Genomic DNA, 21340 nt, shown 5'->3' on the forward strand with positions numbered 1-21340 from the left:
CCTTTATTTTCCATATACACAAACAAAATAAAATATTTAATAAACGAAATTATTTCAACACAAATATCATAAATAGATATAGAAATAACCTAACCTCGCTAAAGTATAAAAAATTAAGATTCTTTTGTCAGGTTTGGGAACTAAAAATAAATACAATAAAATAATAAAATAAATACATATAAAATTTCACCAAATCCGGTTCAGTAGTTTAGGATTTCATCGCGGACAAACAACGTGACAAAAAAAATATATTTAGACGAAATAAACAAGATATTTTATATATAGGTATAAGATATATATACATATATGCTGGTGGGTTTCCTTTTAAATGTCGGATGTTTGTCACTTGCCATTCCTCACTCACTTTTTCTTTCCTGTATACATTATTTACGTTGTAGGAAATGGTACACAATCGTATGTTGACACAAACAAGGTCTCTGTTATCTGCCTTACATAAGATGCGCTCAGTGATTGATATGGTTACCAGCCTCGTTGGTTTTTAAGTAAAATATTACTTGAAAGACCATACGCTAATATAGGCAGTGTGAGTATAACCTACTTTTTATGTTGTCCTAATGCACCTAATCACTCTGCACTAATATTATAGAGACGATGGATTTGTATTTTCGTAAGTTTGTCTTTGTTTGTTTGACCTTTGTCCAGCAGTGGACGCCTTCCAGGCTGAGATGATGATGATGATGTTTGTTACATACAGATAGAATATATTTACACAAATTAAAAAAAAATGCAAATTAGCATTATTTATTGACTTAAAATTATTATTATTTATATAAAGATGTCTTGCTTGTTGTATTAAAAAATAGATACAAACATTTGTATGCATTAGTATGTTTTTTAATTTCATTTATAGTTTTCGAAATTTACACCGTACTAGGCGAAACTATCGCGGGAGTCCACAAATGAATTGCAATATTTGAATATTGCGTATACACTTTTCAAAAAATTAAACGTACAAATTCTGTTGTTTAGAATCTGTAGCTCAAACACAGTTTTGTGGTTTTCTTAGTTTGGAGGGCCTTGGGCTTGTTCTGGCTAATTATTAATAGGATATCATTTACCTCAGAATAATAATAACTATTGTCCTAATCATACCTTGTATAGATGTAGTTGAGTTTATGAGTTTGATTTTTATTTTTACTAATTAAAAAAAAAATTACGAATACTCATAATAGAATAAGAGATAGACCAAAAGGATGTCGCCACAGAGAAAGCGACAGGAATTACCTACTTTAAATAAAAAAAAAGTTTATCTCGTTTTGGTTTCGTCATTATCATTACATAGTATAAAACAAAGTAGCTTTCGCTGTTTGTCCCTATGTATGCTTTAATATTTAAAACTACGCAACGGATTTTAAAGCTTTTTTTTAATAGATAGAGTAATTCAAGAGGAAGGTTTATATGTATAATACATGTACACTTTGGCGAAGCCAGGGCGAGTAGCTAGTTAAGTACAAATCTTTACTTTGAATCACCTTACCCCTGAACAAAATAAATTGTTACCTATCTATACTGAGAAAGATGCACATGTTATCTCTAAAAAACCACAAGAAAGTAGGTCAGTGTCATGGTTGTAATCTATTACATATGACGAACAGTTCTTATAAATCTTGTACACATATTATCTAGGAAATATATTTCACGATTTAGATGGAGATTTTTATTATGACCTTTCAATTGTACATTTGGAATCTCAATAAAATAATTATTGCTCAATAATTTTAAGTATTGAGAAGCAAATCATTAGCCTTTTTATTGAAATAAAGTATGGGTATGTTGTTATACATTATTTATATTATTAACCGTGTCTTAACACGAATAATTTTATGGCAATAACATAATATATATTTACCTCTCTCGGAAGACTCGGTTAATAATATAACTAATGTATATTAAACACGAAATTATTACAAATAAGTATGTTGCTATATTTTTTATTTTAATACTAGCTTTATCCGCATGAAAGTAGCCTGTGTGTTATTCTGATGTATAAGCTACATTACTGCAAAGTTTCATCAAAATCCGTTAAGTAGTTTTTACGTGAAAGAGTAACAAACATCCCTCCATCGATCTATCCATCCTTACTAAAAAATTTCGTGTTTATAATATTTGTAAGATTATATGTATAATCTTTTAACGCGTCAACTTGTCTGCTTTTTTATAATGATGTTATCTATCTATCTATATATGTTATATCCAACTTTGACGGTACACAACACACCACTTCACCCTTTTCCAGATTATTTTTTTCTTGTGACTAACCTTCAAGTTAAACATTATGTTCGGCTAGTAGTGAAAATGTATCAAAAAACAAACGGACACAAAGAATACTTTCGCATTTATATATTAGTATGGCTTTCAGTTTTTTAATCAATATAAATTTGCAATTCAGTAAAGTGTTTATTAGTAACAAGACATGGGTCAATCAACTTACAGTCCATAGTTAACTCGCCTATAAATTTAATTTATAACCAATAGAAAACACTAAGAATAGGGGACCCGTATATTAGTTACTATTTACAAATTAATTGGTTACTTAGCAATAAATACAAAACAATAACGAAAACGTAATGTATTACATTATCAAATATACCTACGGGATCACATTTATATATACTAGCTTTTGCCCGCGCCTTCGCTCTCGTTAAATCATCCCCTTAGAGGTGGAATTTATCAAAATCAATTCTTAGGGGATGCCAACTTATAGTAGCTTTATGCATGCAAAGTCTTAGCCCGATCGGTTTAAAATTGACGAAGTTTCATACAAACTTTCAACCCCTATCTTATCCCCTTGGGGGTAGAATTAATCAAAATCCTTTCTTAGCGGATGCCTACGTCATAACATCTACCTGCATGCCAAATTTCATCCCGATCTGTCCAGTAGTTTGGGCTATGCGTTGATAGATCACTACGTCAGTCACCTTTGAGTAACATATATTTAGATATTTTAATTACTATATAAATAAAACATAATAAATATGGCCTAACGGATAACAATCCGACATAGAATGAATATCAAATTCGAATCTGGCCGTCACCAAAAAAAACTTTTCAATATTATATTTCTGAGAAACTCTTCGGTTTCGGTGTTTCTATTGCCATACAATAACATACTAAATTAATCGTAGCCACCACCACAACGTAGTGTAGCGTAACCACGTGCCACATAATTTTATTTTTAATCAATTTTATGCGCATTTATTTTAGTTTATTTTTTTTCTTTTGACAATTCACACAGCGCCATCTAGACCCAAGTTAAGCTAGCTAAAGCTTGTGTTATGGGTACTAGACAACTGATATAAATACATAGATATTTTTTTCGTAAATACATACAGAAAATACCCAGACCGATACAAACAATCATACTCATGAATATAAATGTTTGTGTACAAATGTAAATGTTCATGAATGTATCGTACGAGGAATCGAACCCGCGACCATCGGACGCAAAGCGGTGTGCTAGACCGCTAGACCACCGAGGTCGTCAAATCATTTTTTATTTCGTGCATTTAAATTACAATTAATTTCCTATTTTATTTATAAATATTTTAACAAATTTTAATAGCCTATTCTGGCGGTAATTGGTTACCGCCGCCTATATACATACAGTACATACACACATGTACAGCACTTTGAACATCACGTTATTCTGTGATGCCTGTAATACAGCTCATTCTTTACCATTCCAGAGAACTAAGGTTTTATGCCAGTCCGGTAATTTTATTCCACTTTCTCCCTACAACTGAAGTACAGCAAAACAAGCTGCTTGGCGGCCGAAATCTATGAGACTGAGGAGTCGAGATAACTTTTTAGAAAGTCTACCTTGGTAACGATTAAGGAACAATAAAACAAAACAAGTATGTAATTCTTCTGTATTTCTAACATATTAGAACTTTATACACTACGTCATTTTATTTACATGAGCATTTTCGCTTCACAATAATATTACAATTAAAATAAATTTCTCTCTTTATTATATTATTTATACATATTTTCATTCGACCTATTCTTTAGGCAAAGTGACAAAATTCTCACACTTCAAAAGCACATTAGAAAAAAATACTGTTTTTTTTATTTATTTAGAATTTTTTACCATTGCATCATATCGAATCATGGAGCAGGTTTAAAAAATATACATACATGTAATGAAAGAAACATCGCAGTTACCGGAAGGTTTTGGTACAAAGGCGGAATTATGAAAATATACAGTTGTAAAAAGGACAAATTAATTCACAGCCAATAAATCATATCGAATGTATAACTTCCGTTCAAATAAATATAGAAAACATTTGGGTATTGCACCTTGATGACTTTGCTATTAAAATTCATATATAAAAATTAAAGCACAGTAAATTATATTTTGTGTATACATAATTATATACAGTTTCATTTTATGTAATCTGCATAATTCAAAGTAAATAATGAAGTCATTTGAGCGAAATATTAATTAGGTTTTGTGGTTTTTTTATAATTACATCACATACGACAGCAAAACATACAACTTATTGGACTATTGTACAAGGAACTCATAAATAACGAGAAGTAATTAACAATTTCAACAACACCTACTGTTGGCACAGTATTAATTTATAATAAATTTACAAATTGACCTAATTCGACCACGACATATAAGGACAGTATTTGCCGAAGTACATACAGACGGTAAAGTCATTACTGAAGATATTATAATGAAGTTGAGCGACAGAGGCGTACAAAACGGCCTGACTAGCACAGCTTAAACCTTCTAATCTACAACGAACGCGCGTAGAGACCGCTTCATAAATATATTGAAATTATCAATAATATGCTGGTATAAGATTTCAGTTTTATCTGAACATTTGAATTAGTCATTGTGAACAATCAAAATTTCATAATACACGGATAATTTAGGTTAGGTTAGTAATCCTAACAAAGTTACAAGTGACAGAGTTGTCCACGCGTTCATCCATAATGATATTTAAGAGCAAAAATATATATTTTTTTTAATTCGACTAATATAAAACAATATGTAGGTAAAAAATTGATACAAAAAATAATATTGGTTCTTCGTCAAGGTTACGTGATAAAATTTAGTATTTAATAAATAAAATGCCAAAATGATTAATATATTCCTAGAAGATTTAAATCAGGACACCCATAATTAATCGATTCTCCTTATAAAAATGGGAAGAATCAGTTTTTATAGAAAGAAATTGCCATCCCGAGCGATCGAGCTTTGAACAAATATTTTATGTTGGAATATTGAATGGGAATATAGTAATTAAGGTGATGCAATACCGAATTTATGGCCAAATATTGGCCATAAATTCGGGTATTCTCTTATTTAATAACCATATTCAGTGACGTATTAATAGAGTTGCAGAGTTGGCAAAATACCACTGTCTCCGGCCGTGAGAAATAGAAAAAGTAACATTTATGACATAAATTACTAAAAAAATAAATTGGATCAATTTAAGACACTACAACGTGAGTTTTTTAGCTAAAATGAGGGCCTCATCCTATTTACCACTGTTACGCCACTGTTCAAACCACATATGTAATTTATAACATTGCCTAAGTTAACAATTTTAACATTCATGTTAGTAAAACTTAACAAGTTCAGAAATAGACAGATACTGACGAGTAACTTGAGCATGGTTTTTATTTTTAATATCACGTAATTTTCGCATTGACAATTTCACTTACAAAACGGGCTGAATATTCATTCTCTATGGTTTTGCCATGTGTTTAGTCGCCTACTATTTTCTAGATTGACAAAATACATTTATACTTGAAAAGAGTTTGTAAGACGTATTGTTTATTGTATATTAAATTTTGACCAATGGCAACCCCATTCTAACACCGACACTGCCCTGGCATTATCGATTACGATACAACTGTCTCGTTTAGAAGTATTTTATACACATTTTAATATAAAACCCATTAGTTAAAGTTAGGCACATTGTGAGGACGGCCGCGCGGCCCGTGCCAGCGCTGGACACTAGCTAGTATTATTCTAGTCCACAGACAAATACAGGAACAAGCAAACGCTATGTAATGTGCTTTCAAGTTATCAAGACTACTGAAGTAATGCCACACGTTTGCTGACTATTCCTGGTCTCCTAGTAATGCCAGCTCATATCACCAATTAATATTGCATTTACACATATAAGCCACAAATTTTAATTAATACCTAACTCATTAATTTAATCATTATTGACTTCCTTTTTATTAAACAACTGTTAGAAATTGACAACACCTATTAAACGTGTTTGTACAAGAGTTTTTTCCTACAGTATCTATCTTACTGCACACATCACAGATTATATAGAAAAAATAAACTTTATCCCGTTATTCTCTATACATAACAAGTACACTTTTGCACTAATTCTACGTTTTCACAGTTGTGAGTTGAAGGGAGTACGCGTATGTATGCACATTGACTTACAACGACCTAGAGAAAGTGCGCCATAACAACAAGTTTGAGCGATAATAAAAAACAATAAATTTTATTTATAATAAAAAGTAATTAGTTATTAGGTATAATTTAACTTATGACGCAACCTTCTAACTCTAGAATTCAATTGTTAAAAATATAATTACGAAACAATTTTATTTAATTACGTTATCAAATTACTGTATTTTGCACCGAATCATGCAATAATATTTGAAAATTGCTAAGACAAACAAATAAAAGTTTAATTATTGTAATCATTATTATAGATTAATTAATTAAAGCTAATTTACTAACAAGGCGACAATTGCACTAGAATATCGCTCATTCACGTTATAAACTTTAATGTTTGCATTGGAAGCGTTCACGTTATCTAGGCAGTGTTGTAAATCAATGAATATGCATTTTAACTTACTCAGTGCTCAAATTTGGTGAAAATAGTTTTTATTGATATTAGCATAAGTTTTATATGATGTAGCAATAATTAGGTACACTCAGCATAGAGCACTGAGCAAGACAGGGATTATACACAGCGTTTACACAATTTGTCTATCCATTTTAAATATATATAGTACATGGATTTCTCGATTATGACAGACAAATTGAAATAGGTATGCACCATATAGTCACTAAGCTACAATAACATTGAATATTCCTTCTGGTTTTTGATGAAGAAATCTGAACCTTTTTAATTTTTAACTACGTTTTGCTCCCTATTTATTGTTCATTTCTGTTATCAATAAATAAATATTAAAATAAGATTTCCACATTATTGTTTGCAACCACGATCGAGTTGGAATATTTAATACATTTGGCCAGTTTATACACGTCCACAAATGTCCATTACCACGTCTTGTCACTTTGCTATCACCGTCTCGAAACAATAAAAAACACTAGTAAATAGGTATTGCATAAATACATTTATACATACGCGCGATCTTAACATAAGACACGCTAGGACGCGAGCTTTCACACTTCACGTATCAATATTCTGAAAATTCGTGACAATAAAACTATGGGTGACGAGACGCAGCCACGACTGACGTCTCGCTTGTCACGTTTCACGAGGAATGATTTCAGTCACATCCCGGTGAGGTAGCAGGCGCACAGAGACTTGGGTAGGTGTATGTTTTCTGTTAGACAATCCATATCGAATATATATCATTCCACACACTGTATTATTGCTAGAAGATTGGCAGTATTACACATTTACCATCAAACCACGGAGCGACATGTAGGCACTGTCGGAAAAGAACCCGCTCTCGCAGGCCATTCGCCATTTTATTATCCAATGGAATTACGACGATCATTCTCACAAACTTAAACAACACGTTGACTTTCAAATTCTACACATCTGATTAACCATTCCAGTGTTGCCAGACGTCCTAATTTTTCAGGAATTCTCCCACTTTCTCAAGTTTTCTGATATAGTTGTCTGTAAAAAAACTGCGATTTTCACAGCATATAGACGATCTATGTAAAATACAAATTACGTAATAATTGATATTCGGAAAGTATTTTTACGTCTTTTTCATACGTCTTCAGTTCCGTCGTCTTAAAAGTAGTTTAGTTTTCAACGATCTTTTCTTTTTTCTTCCAATTTCTATGAATTTTCCATTTCCTTCTATACAATAAAGCTGGCAACACTGATAATTTATTTAACTACTCAAGTCTCAAGTACCGGGCGTCGATAAGGCGCTAGGAGGTTTACGCGGCATGAAGGCGTGCGTGGCGGTACCCTCACGTGGGCGGCGCGGGCTGCGTGGGCGCGGCTGCGGTGGTGGTGTGAGAACTGGAGACCACCACCACCGGCTTCATGATCGTGGTGGCACTTAAGTACTGCGCGCTCACCGTCAGCGGCGCCACAGTGCCCTTCACCATTTGGGTTTCCACCATCTGAAAGGAACATTAACAACAATAATAATAATAATAATCCATACTAATATTTTAAATATGAAAGTAACTCTGTCTCTATGTTTGTCTCGCTTTCACGCCAAAACTACTGCACCCATTTAAACGGAATTTGTTAGACAGATAGTCTAGAACTCTAGACCTTGAGAAAGGACATAGGCTACTTTTCGATGCAAAAAAGGTTGTAACGGGAGATGAAAGGTTGTACAGAAGGAACGGCATTTTTAAAGCCGCTTTTAAAGCTTAAAACTTATTTTTTGGCTTTAACTTAAATATCAATTAATATGACTTTTAAATGGCAATTATGACAATTATTATGGCTTTCGATTAAATATCAAAGATTGTAAAAGTTATTTTTATGGGGGTAAAATAAAATAGGGGATGAAATTTTTCGTCATGTATTTAATAAAGATTTGCTTTTATAAAGAAAACATATTTAATAATGGGTTTCATTATTAAATATTTTTTCTTTTTTTGGTCAAGGCTACTATAACACGCGGACAAAGTTTATAATATGAACAGTTAACTAAAGACATTTAAAATTATTACTTGGTCAGTGTGACTCTTACCTCTGAATTAAGATACCGAATAACTTCCAGAATTAAAAACAATAGAAATAATAATAATACCCTTGGAAAATACACACAACGCCAACTAGTCTAAAGTCGCTTATCTTGAGAGCTTGTGTATTACAGTACTAGACAACTGACATAAATATTTTTTTTTTTCTGTAAATACATACATAATATACATGGGAAACAACACCCAGACCGACACAGACAGTCAAACTCATGAATACAAATGTTTGTACCGTGCGAGGAATCGAACCGAGACCATCAGAACGGTTTGCTTACCGTCAGCGCACCAATGGCCAACGAACCACCAGTTCTCTCTTCTCACTCGCTATTCTAGATTAGCATATGTTACTTTTTGCTTAAATTCACACCGTAGTATAAAGCTGGTGAATCACGCAAGTAACGCCGTAGTACAAACCTAGTGTAATATATATAAACCGACCTTGTGTGTGAGCGTATGCGTTTGTAACAAGTGTGCAGCGGGCTGCGAGACAACCAGAGGAGTTAACCCGCTCACCACCACGCTGCCGCCTTCTAGAACAATCGCCATATTTAACACATACATACAGAGGTGAGCAAATAGCCGCCTACTAAAATTAAAATTATAGCTTGCTGTTTGAACTCCCTCCGATCCCCCGTCGTATTCAAACGGGGATCGAAGTTACGAGGCCCTGAGCCGAGATTCGAACCCCTAGCGGTGTCCTTAGACTAAACTTGTATCCGTCAGACAGGAGCTTGCCTTCAGCCACTCCATAAGTCCTTTCGCGGGTTTGGAGTGACATCTGCACTCAGCTATCATCCGGTGAAGCTGTAAAGGCCAGCTGCGGTCAACAGCTTTAGAATAGCCCAAAAAAAAAGCTATTTTCTTCTGAAACAATCGCCACACTTTTCATACCATAGATAAGTAAATATCCTTTTTTTTAAAGTAGGTGTTATTTTGCGAAAGTCAATTTCGTTACCGAATGGATGAATGAATGAATGAATATTTATATTGTATCATTCTGTTTAATTCCGCTACCAAAGCATTTACAGCTAAATATAAATATAAAAATAGGTCCAGCGTACAAATATTAATTAGGTAATAAAACATACCTGTAGATACGGGCGTCGGCGACACTATACCATTCTCCTTAGGTATTCTATTGGTATCTCCCGTGGAAATACCTTAAAATAATTAACAAGAATATATATATTACTAGCTGTCCCGGCAAACGTTGTTTTCCCTTAAAATAAAATAAAAAATAGATGTTGGCCGATTCTCAGACGTACTCAATACGCTCACAAAATTTCATGAGAATCGGTCAAGCCGTTTCGGAGGAGTATGGGAACGAAAACTGTGACACGAGAATTTTATATATATGATTATAAGAAGCAAAAACTTTTTATGAAAGTTGTGCGGACTTATGGCGTATATATATAAAATGTGTATATATGTGTATATAATGTACATATATATATAAACATTACACATACTATAATATATTTGACACACACACATATGTAGTTTTTGTTTATTGTTAGTCTGTGGTCTTTAGAATACATTAATATTGTTCGTCTTTAATATTATTTGTGTATAGTACGGTCACTGGGTGCCCACTAGTTTTTATTAACACAATCTTGATACAATCGATGGTCACATGCACTTACTTCCCCTCCGATCGATCCCCCGTGCAATTCAAACGGAGATCCAAATTACGAACGTCTTAGGTGAGGTTCGAACCCCCAGCGGTGGCCTCAGACTAAAGTCGTATCACTTGACCTTCAGTCGCTCCATAATCCCTTCCGCGGGTTTGAAGTGTCATCTGCACTCGCCCCCTATCGTCCTGTGAAGCTGTAAAGGCCAGCTACGCCCAACAGCATTAGAGTAGTTCGAAAAAAGAAACAAAGCTAGTCAGGGTGTAAAACTCACCGTTGGTATGGATCGTTGGCGCCTGTAGTACTCTCAGTCCGCCGCTAGTAGACAGTAACTGCAACGCCGCAGGACCAACAACCAAACCGCCACTCCCCACCACCTAGAAAAAGAAATTAAGATCATAGCCGACGTCTGTATACAGGTTTAGATAATAGATATATAGTATATATATTATTTGTAACATACAGTAAAGAAAAGACAATATACTAAAGATCATGTGTATAGTTACAGTAAGGCGGTCTTATTGCTGAGAGCAATCTTTTCAAGGCAACATTAGGGAAACGAATTTAAATATCGAACAGATAGGTAATATGCTAACAGGAGAAAAGTAGATAATATGGTATTAAAAAAGAATAGAATAAAATAGAAAATTCTTTATTCAAATAAACTAAAATTTAGACAAATGAGCTTAAATTTAAGCACTTATGAATAATCATACTTATTCTTTTAATATACCGCCCTTTCGGAAAGTTGTGTCATCACAAGAAGAACAAGCAAGATTTACATGTTGCTCTTTTAAATAATTATTAACATTTAAGTTGAAATGTGTGAATACAAACTACAAACTAGCACTAATTCATTAGAGTCAAATATTAAATACACAAAGAATCAAGAAAAGAAAACGGCCCTATCGTATGAACCTAAATAATATAAATTTATTCAGCGGTTAGAAAGACACCTGAGCAGTATAAAAATAATTCAAACCTGTGACAAGGGTAGATGAATCTGAGCGGGGTGGACTAAGGCAGTGCTCAGAGTGTTGGCCACCCCGTTTTCCACCGATTGCCCGTTCTGAAATAAGTATTAAACATTTTTTCATAAGTATATAAACAAAAATTAGAAATTCCAATATACATAACTTTCTGCGTTTTGTATATATTCTAGTAATATTATATATTATACTAACTATATATATACTAATAATCCAGGTTACAAACAGTGACAGGAAATGTTGCCCAAATCAATGCATAAATTTTAGAATTTCGTCCATTTCGTTTAAAAGTAAACATTATAATATTATTCATTTCCTTTATTTTATTTATTTATTTTATTGTAATATTTACAAAAAGTAAGTTAAGAAAAACCACCAAAACAATATAATTATCTCTCTATTTAAAATTGCAATATACATACAGTAGTTTAATATTTAGCCATAAATAAAAAAAAAACTAGAAATATATTTTAAAGTATACATCTATTGTACATGTATTGTATTGTATTGTACATAGCATAAGTATTTCAGAGACCAGCAGTGGATATCGTCTCGTATAAGTCTGCGCAATAAATGCTATTTTGTTAAATTTGTTACCACGCAAATGACGTGTTGTCGGTAAATTTTAAGTAGGTGTAATATTACATATAATCAATGTAGTATATACACTAACCTGCGTAGGACCATCGGCAGGAGCGAGTGTGGTCAGGGTCAGAGTGTTGTGTCTAGAACCGTATGAAGTCCGAACAACCTGGATATAGAAAAAATGCTACTATATACACTAGCTCCATCTATATTGTCACAAATAAAGTTTCAACTAACTAATAATGTACAAAGAAATCGGTAGATGACGCTCCATTAAACTACGTGTAACTTTTATTATCTAACACCTCTCCTAATCCAAGATTAGGTCAGCTCTAATTTCTAACACGGTACCAGGAGTTCATACCTGCGAGGTAGTTGGTGTTATTTGTATCGGCAGCGTACGCAATTTAGTGCTTAGGTTTAGAGTGCGGGGGGGTGAAGCCTCCATTCTAGTAACAACGGAACGCGGAGGCGAAGATGTAATCTGGAATTATGATAATTGTAATTTCAATTCCATTTACAGGCCACCACGAAAATTTTGTAAATATAAACGTTAAAAATACCATTTAAATAACATATTATAAGGAAAGAGTAAAAATCATTTAAATAATTTAAATAACTTACACTTATAGGAATTCCTAAAATTTGCCCATTCATACTTTCATCTTTCTCTTCACTTGACGAATCTGAAAAAGAAAATAAAAAAATATTTATCCATATTTTCTACTAAATCGAACTATACATATATTACAATTTTTTTATCAGATAATCAAAATTACCATTTTTATTACTTTTAAACTATTAAATAGAACAAAAGAAAATAAATATTTATTTGCAAAATATTTTAGAATGCCGAATATTAAATAGTCTCGATCCATTGTACTAGGAGCGCATAAGCGCAAGAAGGTGAACCCACCAATGCTACGTGGGCGCACAGTGGCACGCACCGACACTTCTCTCTTCAACGCGGCGAGTCGTTGTTGTGCCGCAATCTTCTCACGAGCCAGACGTTCCATTTCATGTTCGCACTCGCGTTCTTTACGACGAAGCACCTGTAGATAATGAAACAGAATAATTAAACTATCATAAATAATAGGAGGATTTAATGATAATAAAATTTTTGTTTATTTCTAAATGTTGTTTGAATAATGATTATTTTACAATTTGATTTGCATTATCTCGTATTACCTAGTCTCGGCATATAATTAGCTACTTGTATCTCTTTTTAGCTTTAAGACCCATTTTCATTATTAACAAAACATGTAAGTAAGTTTTATTGTATTCCATCTTATAGCTCAAAGTAAAATTTAGAAAAAAGCTAAATCAACATGAAGAATTATAATTTTTATGAAACTGTAACTATGAAAACTCCTAAGAACAATGATTTTTCTTAGTGAAAAACAATACAAAGTAACAGTTCCGAGTTTTGTAAAGAAAGTTAAACTGAAATGAAAAGGTCAGAGAACTTTTAAAAAGTAATAAATACAGTTAATTGCCAATGACTTACATACACATAGAACCCATAATAATAATGGAAATACGAAACAACCTTGCTTTATCGTGACCAGTATTGTATTGCTTAATATTCCGAAAGAAAACCTTAGAAAACGTGACAAGTTTAAAAGGCAACAGACGCTATTTGGACATTGCCAATTTCTTCAAGTAGAGTTTGGAAAATTTCGAAACGTCGAAAACCAACCCTTGGCTGTTGCAAAATTATTACAATTTTAAGTTTGGTTGTACATACTTTTGTTTCGTTAACCGGCGGTTATGAAAACACAAGTTGCAAATATTTAACCCCCTGACGCAAAAAGTGGTTTATAAAAAGCTTGATATGTCTGTGACATCGTAGATCCTAAATGAATGGACTGAGTATGATACGGATTTATTTAACTGTCAGTATTTCTGTCACTCCAAAAAACCTATCCTGTTCAGGCTACGGAAACCTTACATCTGCTTAGCATGGGACTAGATGTGTAAATTGTCCTGAGATATTATTATTATTACTTTTGCGATTAAAATTATAAACCAAAAAATTAAGCCTAAATTTATTATCGTCATATTTTATAGTTGATATATTGTTCCCTCATCTTAAATGAGGAGGCAATCACCGTTGTGAACGATCACTATAAAAACGGCTACTAACCGTACTCCTACTTGGACGTGTTAGAGAGATGGGAGCATCGCTGGTAGGAATTTGCAAAGTTTCAAGGAGATTATATAGAAAAAGAAATTAAAAAATAAGAAACAAATTGAAAACAAAGAAACACCCATCCCCACGGTCTGAAAAGTTTCCGACCTGACAATGATAGAACAATTTTTTTCTTAATTTTTCTACATAGTCTCCTTTACACACTCCTTTCAGCGATGCTCCCATCTCTCTAACCCGTCCAAGTAGTACTCGGTGTGTGAAAGTTATAGTAGGTACAAACATAATATCCGACTAAGAATCACTTTATAAATTTTCTTTTTAAAACAACAAAATTATTCAATATAAAAAAAGTTATACCAACCTGAATATACCTGATGGCCGAACCGAGTATAGACAAGTTAGACGTCTTCTTGTCATCCGAGGTGGCTGGTAGTTGTCGTTTGAGCAGTTCGAAGCATTCCTTCAGGTGTGCGCGCCTGTTCTTCTCCAGTTTGTTGTGCACTTCGCGGGTGCCGGCGCGGGGGGCGCTGTTGCTGCTACCACTGCTGCCGCTGCCGCTGCCGTTACTGCTTACTGACGGTGGGGATGGTATTTGAGGAGGCCTGTGAACAAGTAAAAGGTTTTTATTATATATATTTCATACTAGCCGTCCCGCGCAACTTCGTGTGCATCACACTTACTTGACTTTTATCATTATATTTCGCCCAATTAATAAATAATTTAAATTTATATCATATATTTTGAAATTATAGCCTATGTGTTATTCTTATGTATAAGCCATATTACTGTGACATTTCATCAAAATCCGTTCTTTAGTTTTGCGTGAAAGAGTAACAAACATGTGGACGGCACACTCACAAACTTTAGCGTTTATAATATTAATAAGATTAATATTTTATATGAAATTGGAATAGGAAAACAACCCAATGCTTATTATTATTATTTTTATTTATTTTTAAATTTAGGGACTTTTGTACCATCTAAGTACATGTCAGCAGCATTGTACCCTACAATAATCACTCCATTACCTCACCAGGCAAATGCTTATTCTGTATTTGCAGTTTTAATTTACATTAAAGTTGATTTTATTTCAGTATCCAGTACACTTTTCTAAATATACATATATGTACTTATTTCAAGCTGAAAGATAAAAAGATATCTATGTCCACCTTTATGTAAATACTGGTGTTTTTTAATGGATGATAATGGAATGGTGCATCCTGCGCTAACGGTGTACGCTGGCGGGGCAGTGGATGATGGTTTTTTAGAGAAAACCTGACATGCGTCTGATATTGCTAACAATGGGATCATCAATCCACATTACTAACAATCTCTTTCCCGACTTACAGGCGGCATATCGGATCGGCATACTACTTTATGACGATCATGGTAACGCTATTACAGCGAAAAAGGTAAATGCTTATGTGTAAAAAGGTAAAAGAAACATTATTCGTATGATGTAGTCATTTTTCCTTTTACACATAAGCTAAGTAAATTTGAAATTTTGAATTACTAATTCTGAAACTTGGCAAATATTTTTTTTACTCGTTTAAAAAAGACGATAAATGACAAACAGGCAGAGAGTAACATTGCACCATAAGAATTCCGTTGTACTCACACACCCACTGTTATCAAAATACGAGATTACTTAAAAAAGCGCTTTTAAAACAAAAAAATCACGAAAAGCTTAAAAGCTTTTAAGTGAGAGCTTACACATACCAGGGCATAATAAATGTAAAAGGGTATATCACCCTTCTGTTGCAACATGGACAATGCTACATAAAACAGGCAAATTATTCTCAATAAATTTATATCACTACATAGTATAAAACAATGTCGCTGTCGCTGTCTGTCCGTCCATATGTATGCTTAAATCTTTAAAACTACGCAACGGATTTTAAAGCGGCTTTTTTAATATATAGAGTGATTCAAGAGGTAGGTTTATATGTATAATACATGCATAATATTAGTAGAGAAACATTGATAAATTTAGAGGTTTTGTACTAAATAAACACATTTTTTTGCGCTAAAATTGAAAACGATGGCTGAACGCCACGAGAAAGTACACTACAGTATTGTACACCTTAAAGAGGTCAATAAAAAAATCTGTCTAATGATAGAAAAGCTGTAAACGTTGTTTATAAAGACATTCTGTAGTAGGTAGGTTTATTTAGTATCATCATTGCACCCGTGCAAAGCCGGGGCGGGTTTGTAAATATAATCAGTGCACTGTCGTTGATAGATAAAATTTTTGGCTACCGTATGAAACAATTGTTAAAGATACTGAAACCACTTCGCTTCGATTAGATGACATGAATGCATAATTTAGATTACGAATCACGCAATCAGTATATTAAAGCAAGGACTGATCTATCGAATGAGAACAATTTGTGCAAGTACCCGTAGAACCTAATAGATTATTCAATTTACATCTGTTAAAATCCAAACCTTGGCAGCAATAGGGTAAAATATACCTGAGTAACTAGGAGCGTAACGTACCTATGCAAGGATAAATTACAATTTCTATTGTACGACCTGTTTACATTTAATTATTGTTGTATCTGTGGTACAGAACGTTCCAGATGCGCCACATCTGTGGCAGATCACATAAACCAAGTCGGCGCATTAATTGTTTTATTTTTACTTATGCATGCGGACAGAAGGCCAGTAAATGTGAAATATATCTACATTAATAATGTATATTGATAGGTGACTACATAAAATCTCTTCATTAAAAGACTAAAATGTTAATGTATAAACGACTAACTGATAACCGCGACTTCGTCTGGTTTTATTGAGATAAAATAACCTATGGCCGTTCTCGTGGGACAATTTATCTCCACGTCAAACATTTAGTAGCGTTTATTAAAAAGATAACAAACAGATTGGTATACAGACGCACTTTCGCATACATAATCTAATAGTAAGTATAGTACATATTATGGTTTCAGTATCGAATAGATTATATCAAGCTAGTAATCGCGTGACAAATCCATATCGTGCGACAGAATAACCTCTATATCGCCTATTAAAATGCGAAATTCAGTAGGTTTATTTGTAACACCTACACATCTTAATGGGTTTAACAATACCATGAAATGGTATGGTGGCACTTCGGACGGGAACGGACAATTTATGCGGATGCAGTTGCGGGATGAAACTAGTGTCACGATAATAATAGAACTCTATTACTGATAAAGTATACTTATTATGTAAAATACCGAGAAGTTGTGATAAAGAACACGATTTCGCATCCAATCGGTCAGACCGATATATCGGGTCACAGGCACAAACATGTCGGTCGACCAATCCACATAATCTCCTAACATATACATAGTTCTGTCGGAATTGGGCAGATTAGATCATACTAATCGCTTGACAAATCGTGTGTACAGATCGCTACTATATCGCCTGTCGGCCGAGTAAACCAAATGGTCTCCTTACATATTGTTCTGGCAGAAATTGGACAGATTAGATCAAACGAATCGCTTGACAAATCGTGCTACAGAATCACGTCTATATCTTATCTCATTTAATATCCATATCCATACTAATCCATGTTAATATTTTTTCTAATAAATGTGAAAGTATGACTGTCTGTCTATTTATTAATTTTTTACGACTAAACAACTGAACGGATCAAATGAACAATGTCAAGATAATATCAATAGAACGGTTAAAAGAAGCAGACAATATCGCCGGGACTAACTGATTGTCAATAAAAAATGAATTAGATACAGAGTTTTATGATCTTTACATAGTATAAAATGAAATCGCTTCAGCTGTTCGCTTAGATGTTTTAAACTACGCAACAGATTTTAATGCTGTTTGCAGCCATAGATAGAGTCTACTTCTTCTTTCGTTTCAATGGGAAGTAAATATAAATTCCTCAGAATGTTGCGACGACTTTTGCACATTCTGTCGCAGTTTTTAGATCTTCCTTTGTGCAGGATGTTGAGCACAAAGGACAGGTCAATAGATGGGCCATAGTCTGGGGCCCATAGGATGGGTCTTGGTAAAATGAGATGACGCTTTAAGGGAGGCTTGTGACGCTCCGCAGGCACTCCCGCAGCAGCAGCCTATCTGGGTTCGCAGTCTGTTAAACGATTTCCAAGTGGACCATTGCAGATCGCTACCTTCGGGCAGGTGTTCGGCTGGTTGAATAAAGTCCAAAGGAGCAGGATGGTTCGACTTCCATAAGTCTACTTTGGCTTTATGTGGGTCGTTGGTCAAAGCTCTTGTCAAGGACAATAGATAGAGTGATTCAAGAGGAAAATTTATAAGTATAATACATGTACACCCGTACGAAGCCGGGGTGGATAGCTAGTTAGTAATAATTGGAAATTTAACATAAAATTTCCTTTTATGCAACACTTTTGCGATAAAATTTATTTTGCATTCAATAATCATAGTTTAATTGCAAACGTTTGATAGAGCGAATATATTTATTCGTTCTGTGCTTAGTTCAGCTGCTTAATTAATGACATTGGTCTGTCTATACGCTTCGTCGGTCTGCGACATACAAATACATGTTATTATTACGTGTATATTGTCATCGTACAAACTTTATTAAGCATTTACGACTATAGGTATAATTTCTCGCTATTGTAACTATTTTAGTTAATTGACCGTAAACAGTTTAAATAAATAGCCTTATATTCCTTTGCCTTGTACCGCCGCGCCGCCAACATTATGGATATAATTGAAAAAGGTATGTCGTATTGATGGTACTTTTTTTAATATACTCATTTTAATTTAGGAGAAGCGTTTTCATTTTTAATACAACACAACACTTACAAAAAACATAAATATTGTGAAATTGCCTGTAAGCGTTTAATTTTAAAGTCTATTTTCAAAAGACTGTAGTTTTTCAAAAATCGCAGTATTACTTAGCGTGCTATATCAATTTTTACACAACCGTTCATCATGTGAGCCCTCATATGACGAATCTGATGTCGTGTAAATGATTGACGGTCACCATTTACCAGCAGGCCGGCATCAGTTACCAAACAGGCTTGAAATGGCAAGGTATGCTTGTCATTTCAAACATATAAAAAATAATTTTCCGATAGAGTTATCTCAATTTTCGACCACGTATAAGATTTATAAAGTTACAATCTGAGTGGTCACGTAATCGATTTAGTATGGGTCAGTTCATCAGTTCAGAAATAAATTTCATAGTTCCACTATCAATCTATAGGTCAGTGGGTACTTCTTACCTACACCTAGATTGTACTATCACTTACTTTCAGCTTGATGTACCTATCCATTATGACAAACGCATACATTATTTATGAGTAAATAATATTTGTTTTTAATAACAATAAATGTTCTATAAGGTATATTCTAAATGGAAATTAATTAATATTTATCAAGTCATACCTGTACACGCTATAAGCATAGGTAAATCTGCAAGAAGGTCAATAAAACATGCTGCGAATCTCCAGCTGTTTTAGACACCGCCAGTACTAGGAGTTCAGAACATACCCATGACTATTACTCGTCGTTCGTGGCCTGGAATGTTCTTGTACAAAGTCGAGAGGAGCGGGGGCGGTGGCAGCCAGCGCGACGACCGGATCCGGGGCGGCAGCGGCGAGCGAAGGCGCGGGCGTGCAGGGAGGTGCCACCGGCACCGGCGACGTCGGCCGCACCACGCCGTTGCTGCGCGGTGTTACCGACAATCCCGTCACCACCCGCACCGAAACCGGCGATTTGGGCTCCTCCTCTGTAAACAAAATAGCACGTCTGATATGTCAACATATTAAAAAGAGTCGTAAAAACCATTCATTCATACACAAATCAATAAAAACTGTTCTAAGAACTCTCATGAGATTGTTCGTAAAGACGGCACCGGTAGGTAGTAGTTACAACTACTAACTTGTCGAACCCGTGTCAACCGCTCGTCGGCGGCTGCAATACGTGGCGGTAAACTACCAGGAAAACATAACTCAGCTGGCGTTGTAAACAGCCACGTAACTGAGACCAGTGTACCCGTGCGAGCGAGACAAGCATATAAACAGAGAACTGTCTGGCATTAGGTTTATGCAATAATGAGCGTTATTGTAAGGCAGTTAAGTTGTTAATGTAAAATATATTATTAAATCAGTCACGCTGCAATGATGAGTGAGAAAGGCGATTAATATACAAGTAATGATAGAGATGAAAGAGAGGGCGTGGTTTGACTGTTGATGACGTCAGCACATGTGGTTGCGCGCGTGCCCATGGTTTGATATGGGTTTCGTTACCACGCCGAAAATCAGCTGCTTTGGAAATTATCACAAAAAAAAGACAGAGTAACTGGTTATAGTTATTATTATCGATTCGCTTGCCAGTGCCCGATCGTTCGATTTGCTAAGCTGCATTTTATTATTCAACTACGTATTATTTTCTTATCAGCTTTTTTATGATGTAATCTTTGTAAATCAACTCCACCTATTTTTACATGTGTAACGCGCTCTATCAGCCTATGACTCTACAACGTAATAAGAATAATACTATCGAAGTTTTATTTTTGGGAAAAAGAAAGGCATACAGTCGGTTGTCGGCGCACCTGGTCATACGTGACAACCGTTGCCTAAATACTCGAACAGCACTACGGATATCACGTCATACTAGGACTCTCATTCGTTATTCCAGATAAATTCGTACCTTATATTTTCACTGCTATACCTTTCAACCCAATCACAGCAGTACCCAAACACGTCATTACTGAATAGTCAGTAGTATAGGTACCTAAATCTTCTGACCCTAATTAATTTCAGTGTACTACTAAAATTTTGAATACATAAGTATTTTTTTTAGGTATCTAACAAAAAAAATGTTGACATCGGCGACCTATAAACTGTAATATGAAGATTGGCATTTTTATTTACATTTCTTTGCAAATTTGATACACTCGTAATATTTGAAGTGTAAATATAACAATGCTTGATAGATTAGGGGCCGTACATAAATTACCTCTATCAAATATCATTATTTTTATCGAACTTTTATAACAATTTGATGTTTTGTTTCTAGAACCATCTCGTCTAGTCTTATCATA

General features: G+C 34.2%; 1 protein-coding gene across 6 annotated transcripts in view; it reads right to left on the reverse strand.

Annotated features, from left to right (window-relative positions):
• Positions 1–7943: 7943 nt before the first annotated feature.
• LOC131846792 (max-binding protein MNT-like) overlaps positions 7944–21340 on the reverse strand; it is a 37152-nt gene continuing 23755 nt past the window's right edge. For 4 of the 6 annotated variants that reach the window (XM_059196236.1, XM_059196213.1, XM_059196196.1 and 1 more), the window contains 11 exons: positions 19786–20023; positions 14660–14900; positions 13063–13198; positions 12771–12832; positions 12511–12630; positions 12235–12312; positions 11555–11641; positions 10847–10949; positions 10030–10101; positions 9380–9471; positions 7944–8347 (listed from right to left, as the gene is read on the reverse strand). In XM_059196236.1, the coding sequence (XP_059052219.1) occupies positions 8192–8347; positions 9380–9471; positions 10030–10101; positions 10847–10949; positions 11555–11641; positions 12235–12312; positions 12511–12630; positions 12771–12832; positions 13063–13198; positions 14660–14900; positions 19786–20023 (1385 nt within the window). In that variant the 3' untranslated portion in view covers positions 7944–8191. The remainder of the gene's footprint in view (positions 8348–9379; positions 9472–10029; positions 10102–10846; positions 10950–11554; positions 11642–12234; positions 12313–12510; positions 12631–12770; positions 12833–13062; positions 13199–14659; positions 14901–19785; positions 20024–21340) is intronic. The other 2 variants (XM_059196220.1, XM_059196228.1) reach the window with 2 other exon arrangements.

Source organism: Achroia grisella, unplaced genomic scaffold, assembly GCF_030625045.1.
Source record: "Achroia grisella isolate CSIRO2021 unplaced genomic scaffold, CSIRO_AGI_Agris_v1 utg109, whole genome shotgun sequence".
Lineage (NCBI taxonomy): Eukaryota > Metazoa > Arthropoda > Insecta > Lepidoptera > Pyralidae > Achroia > Achroia grisella.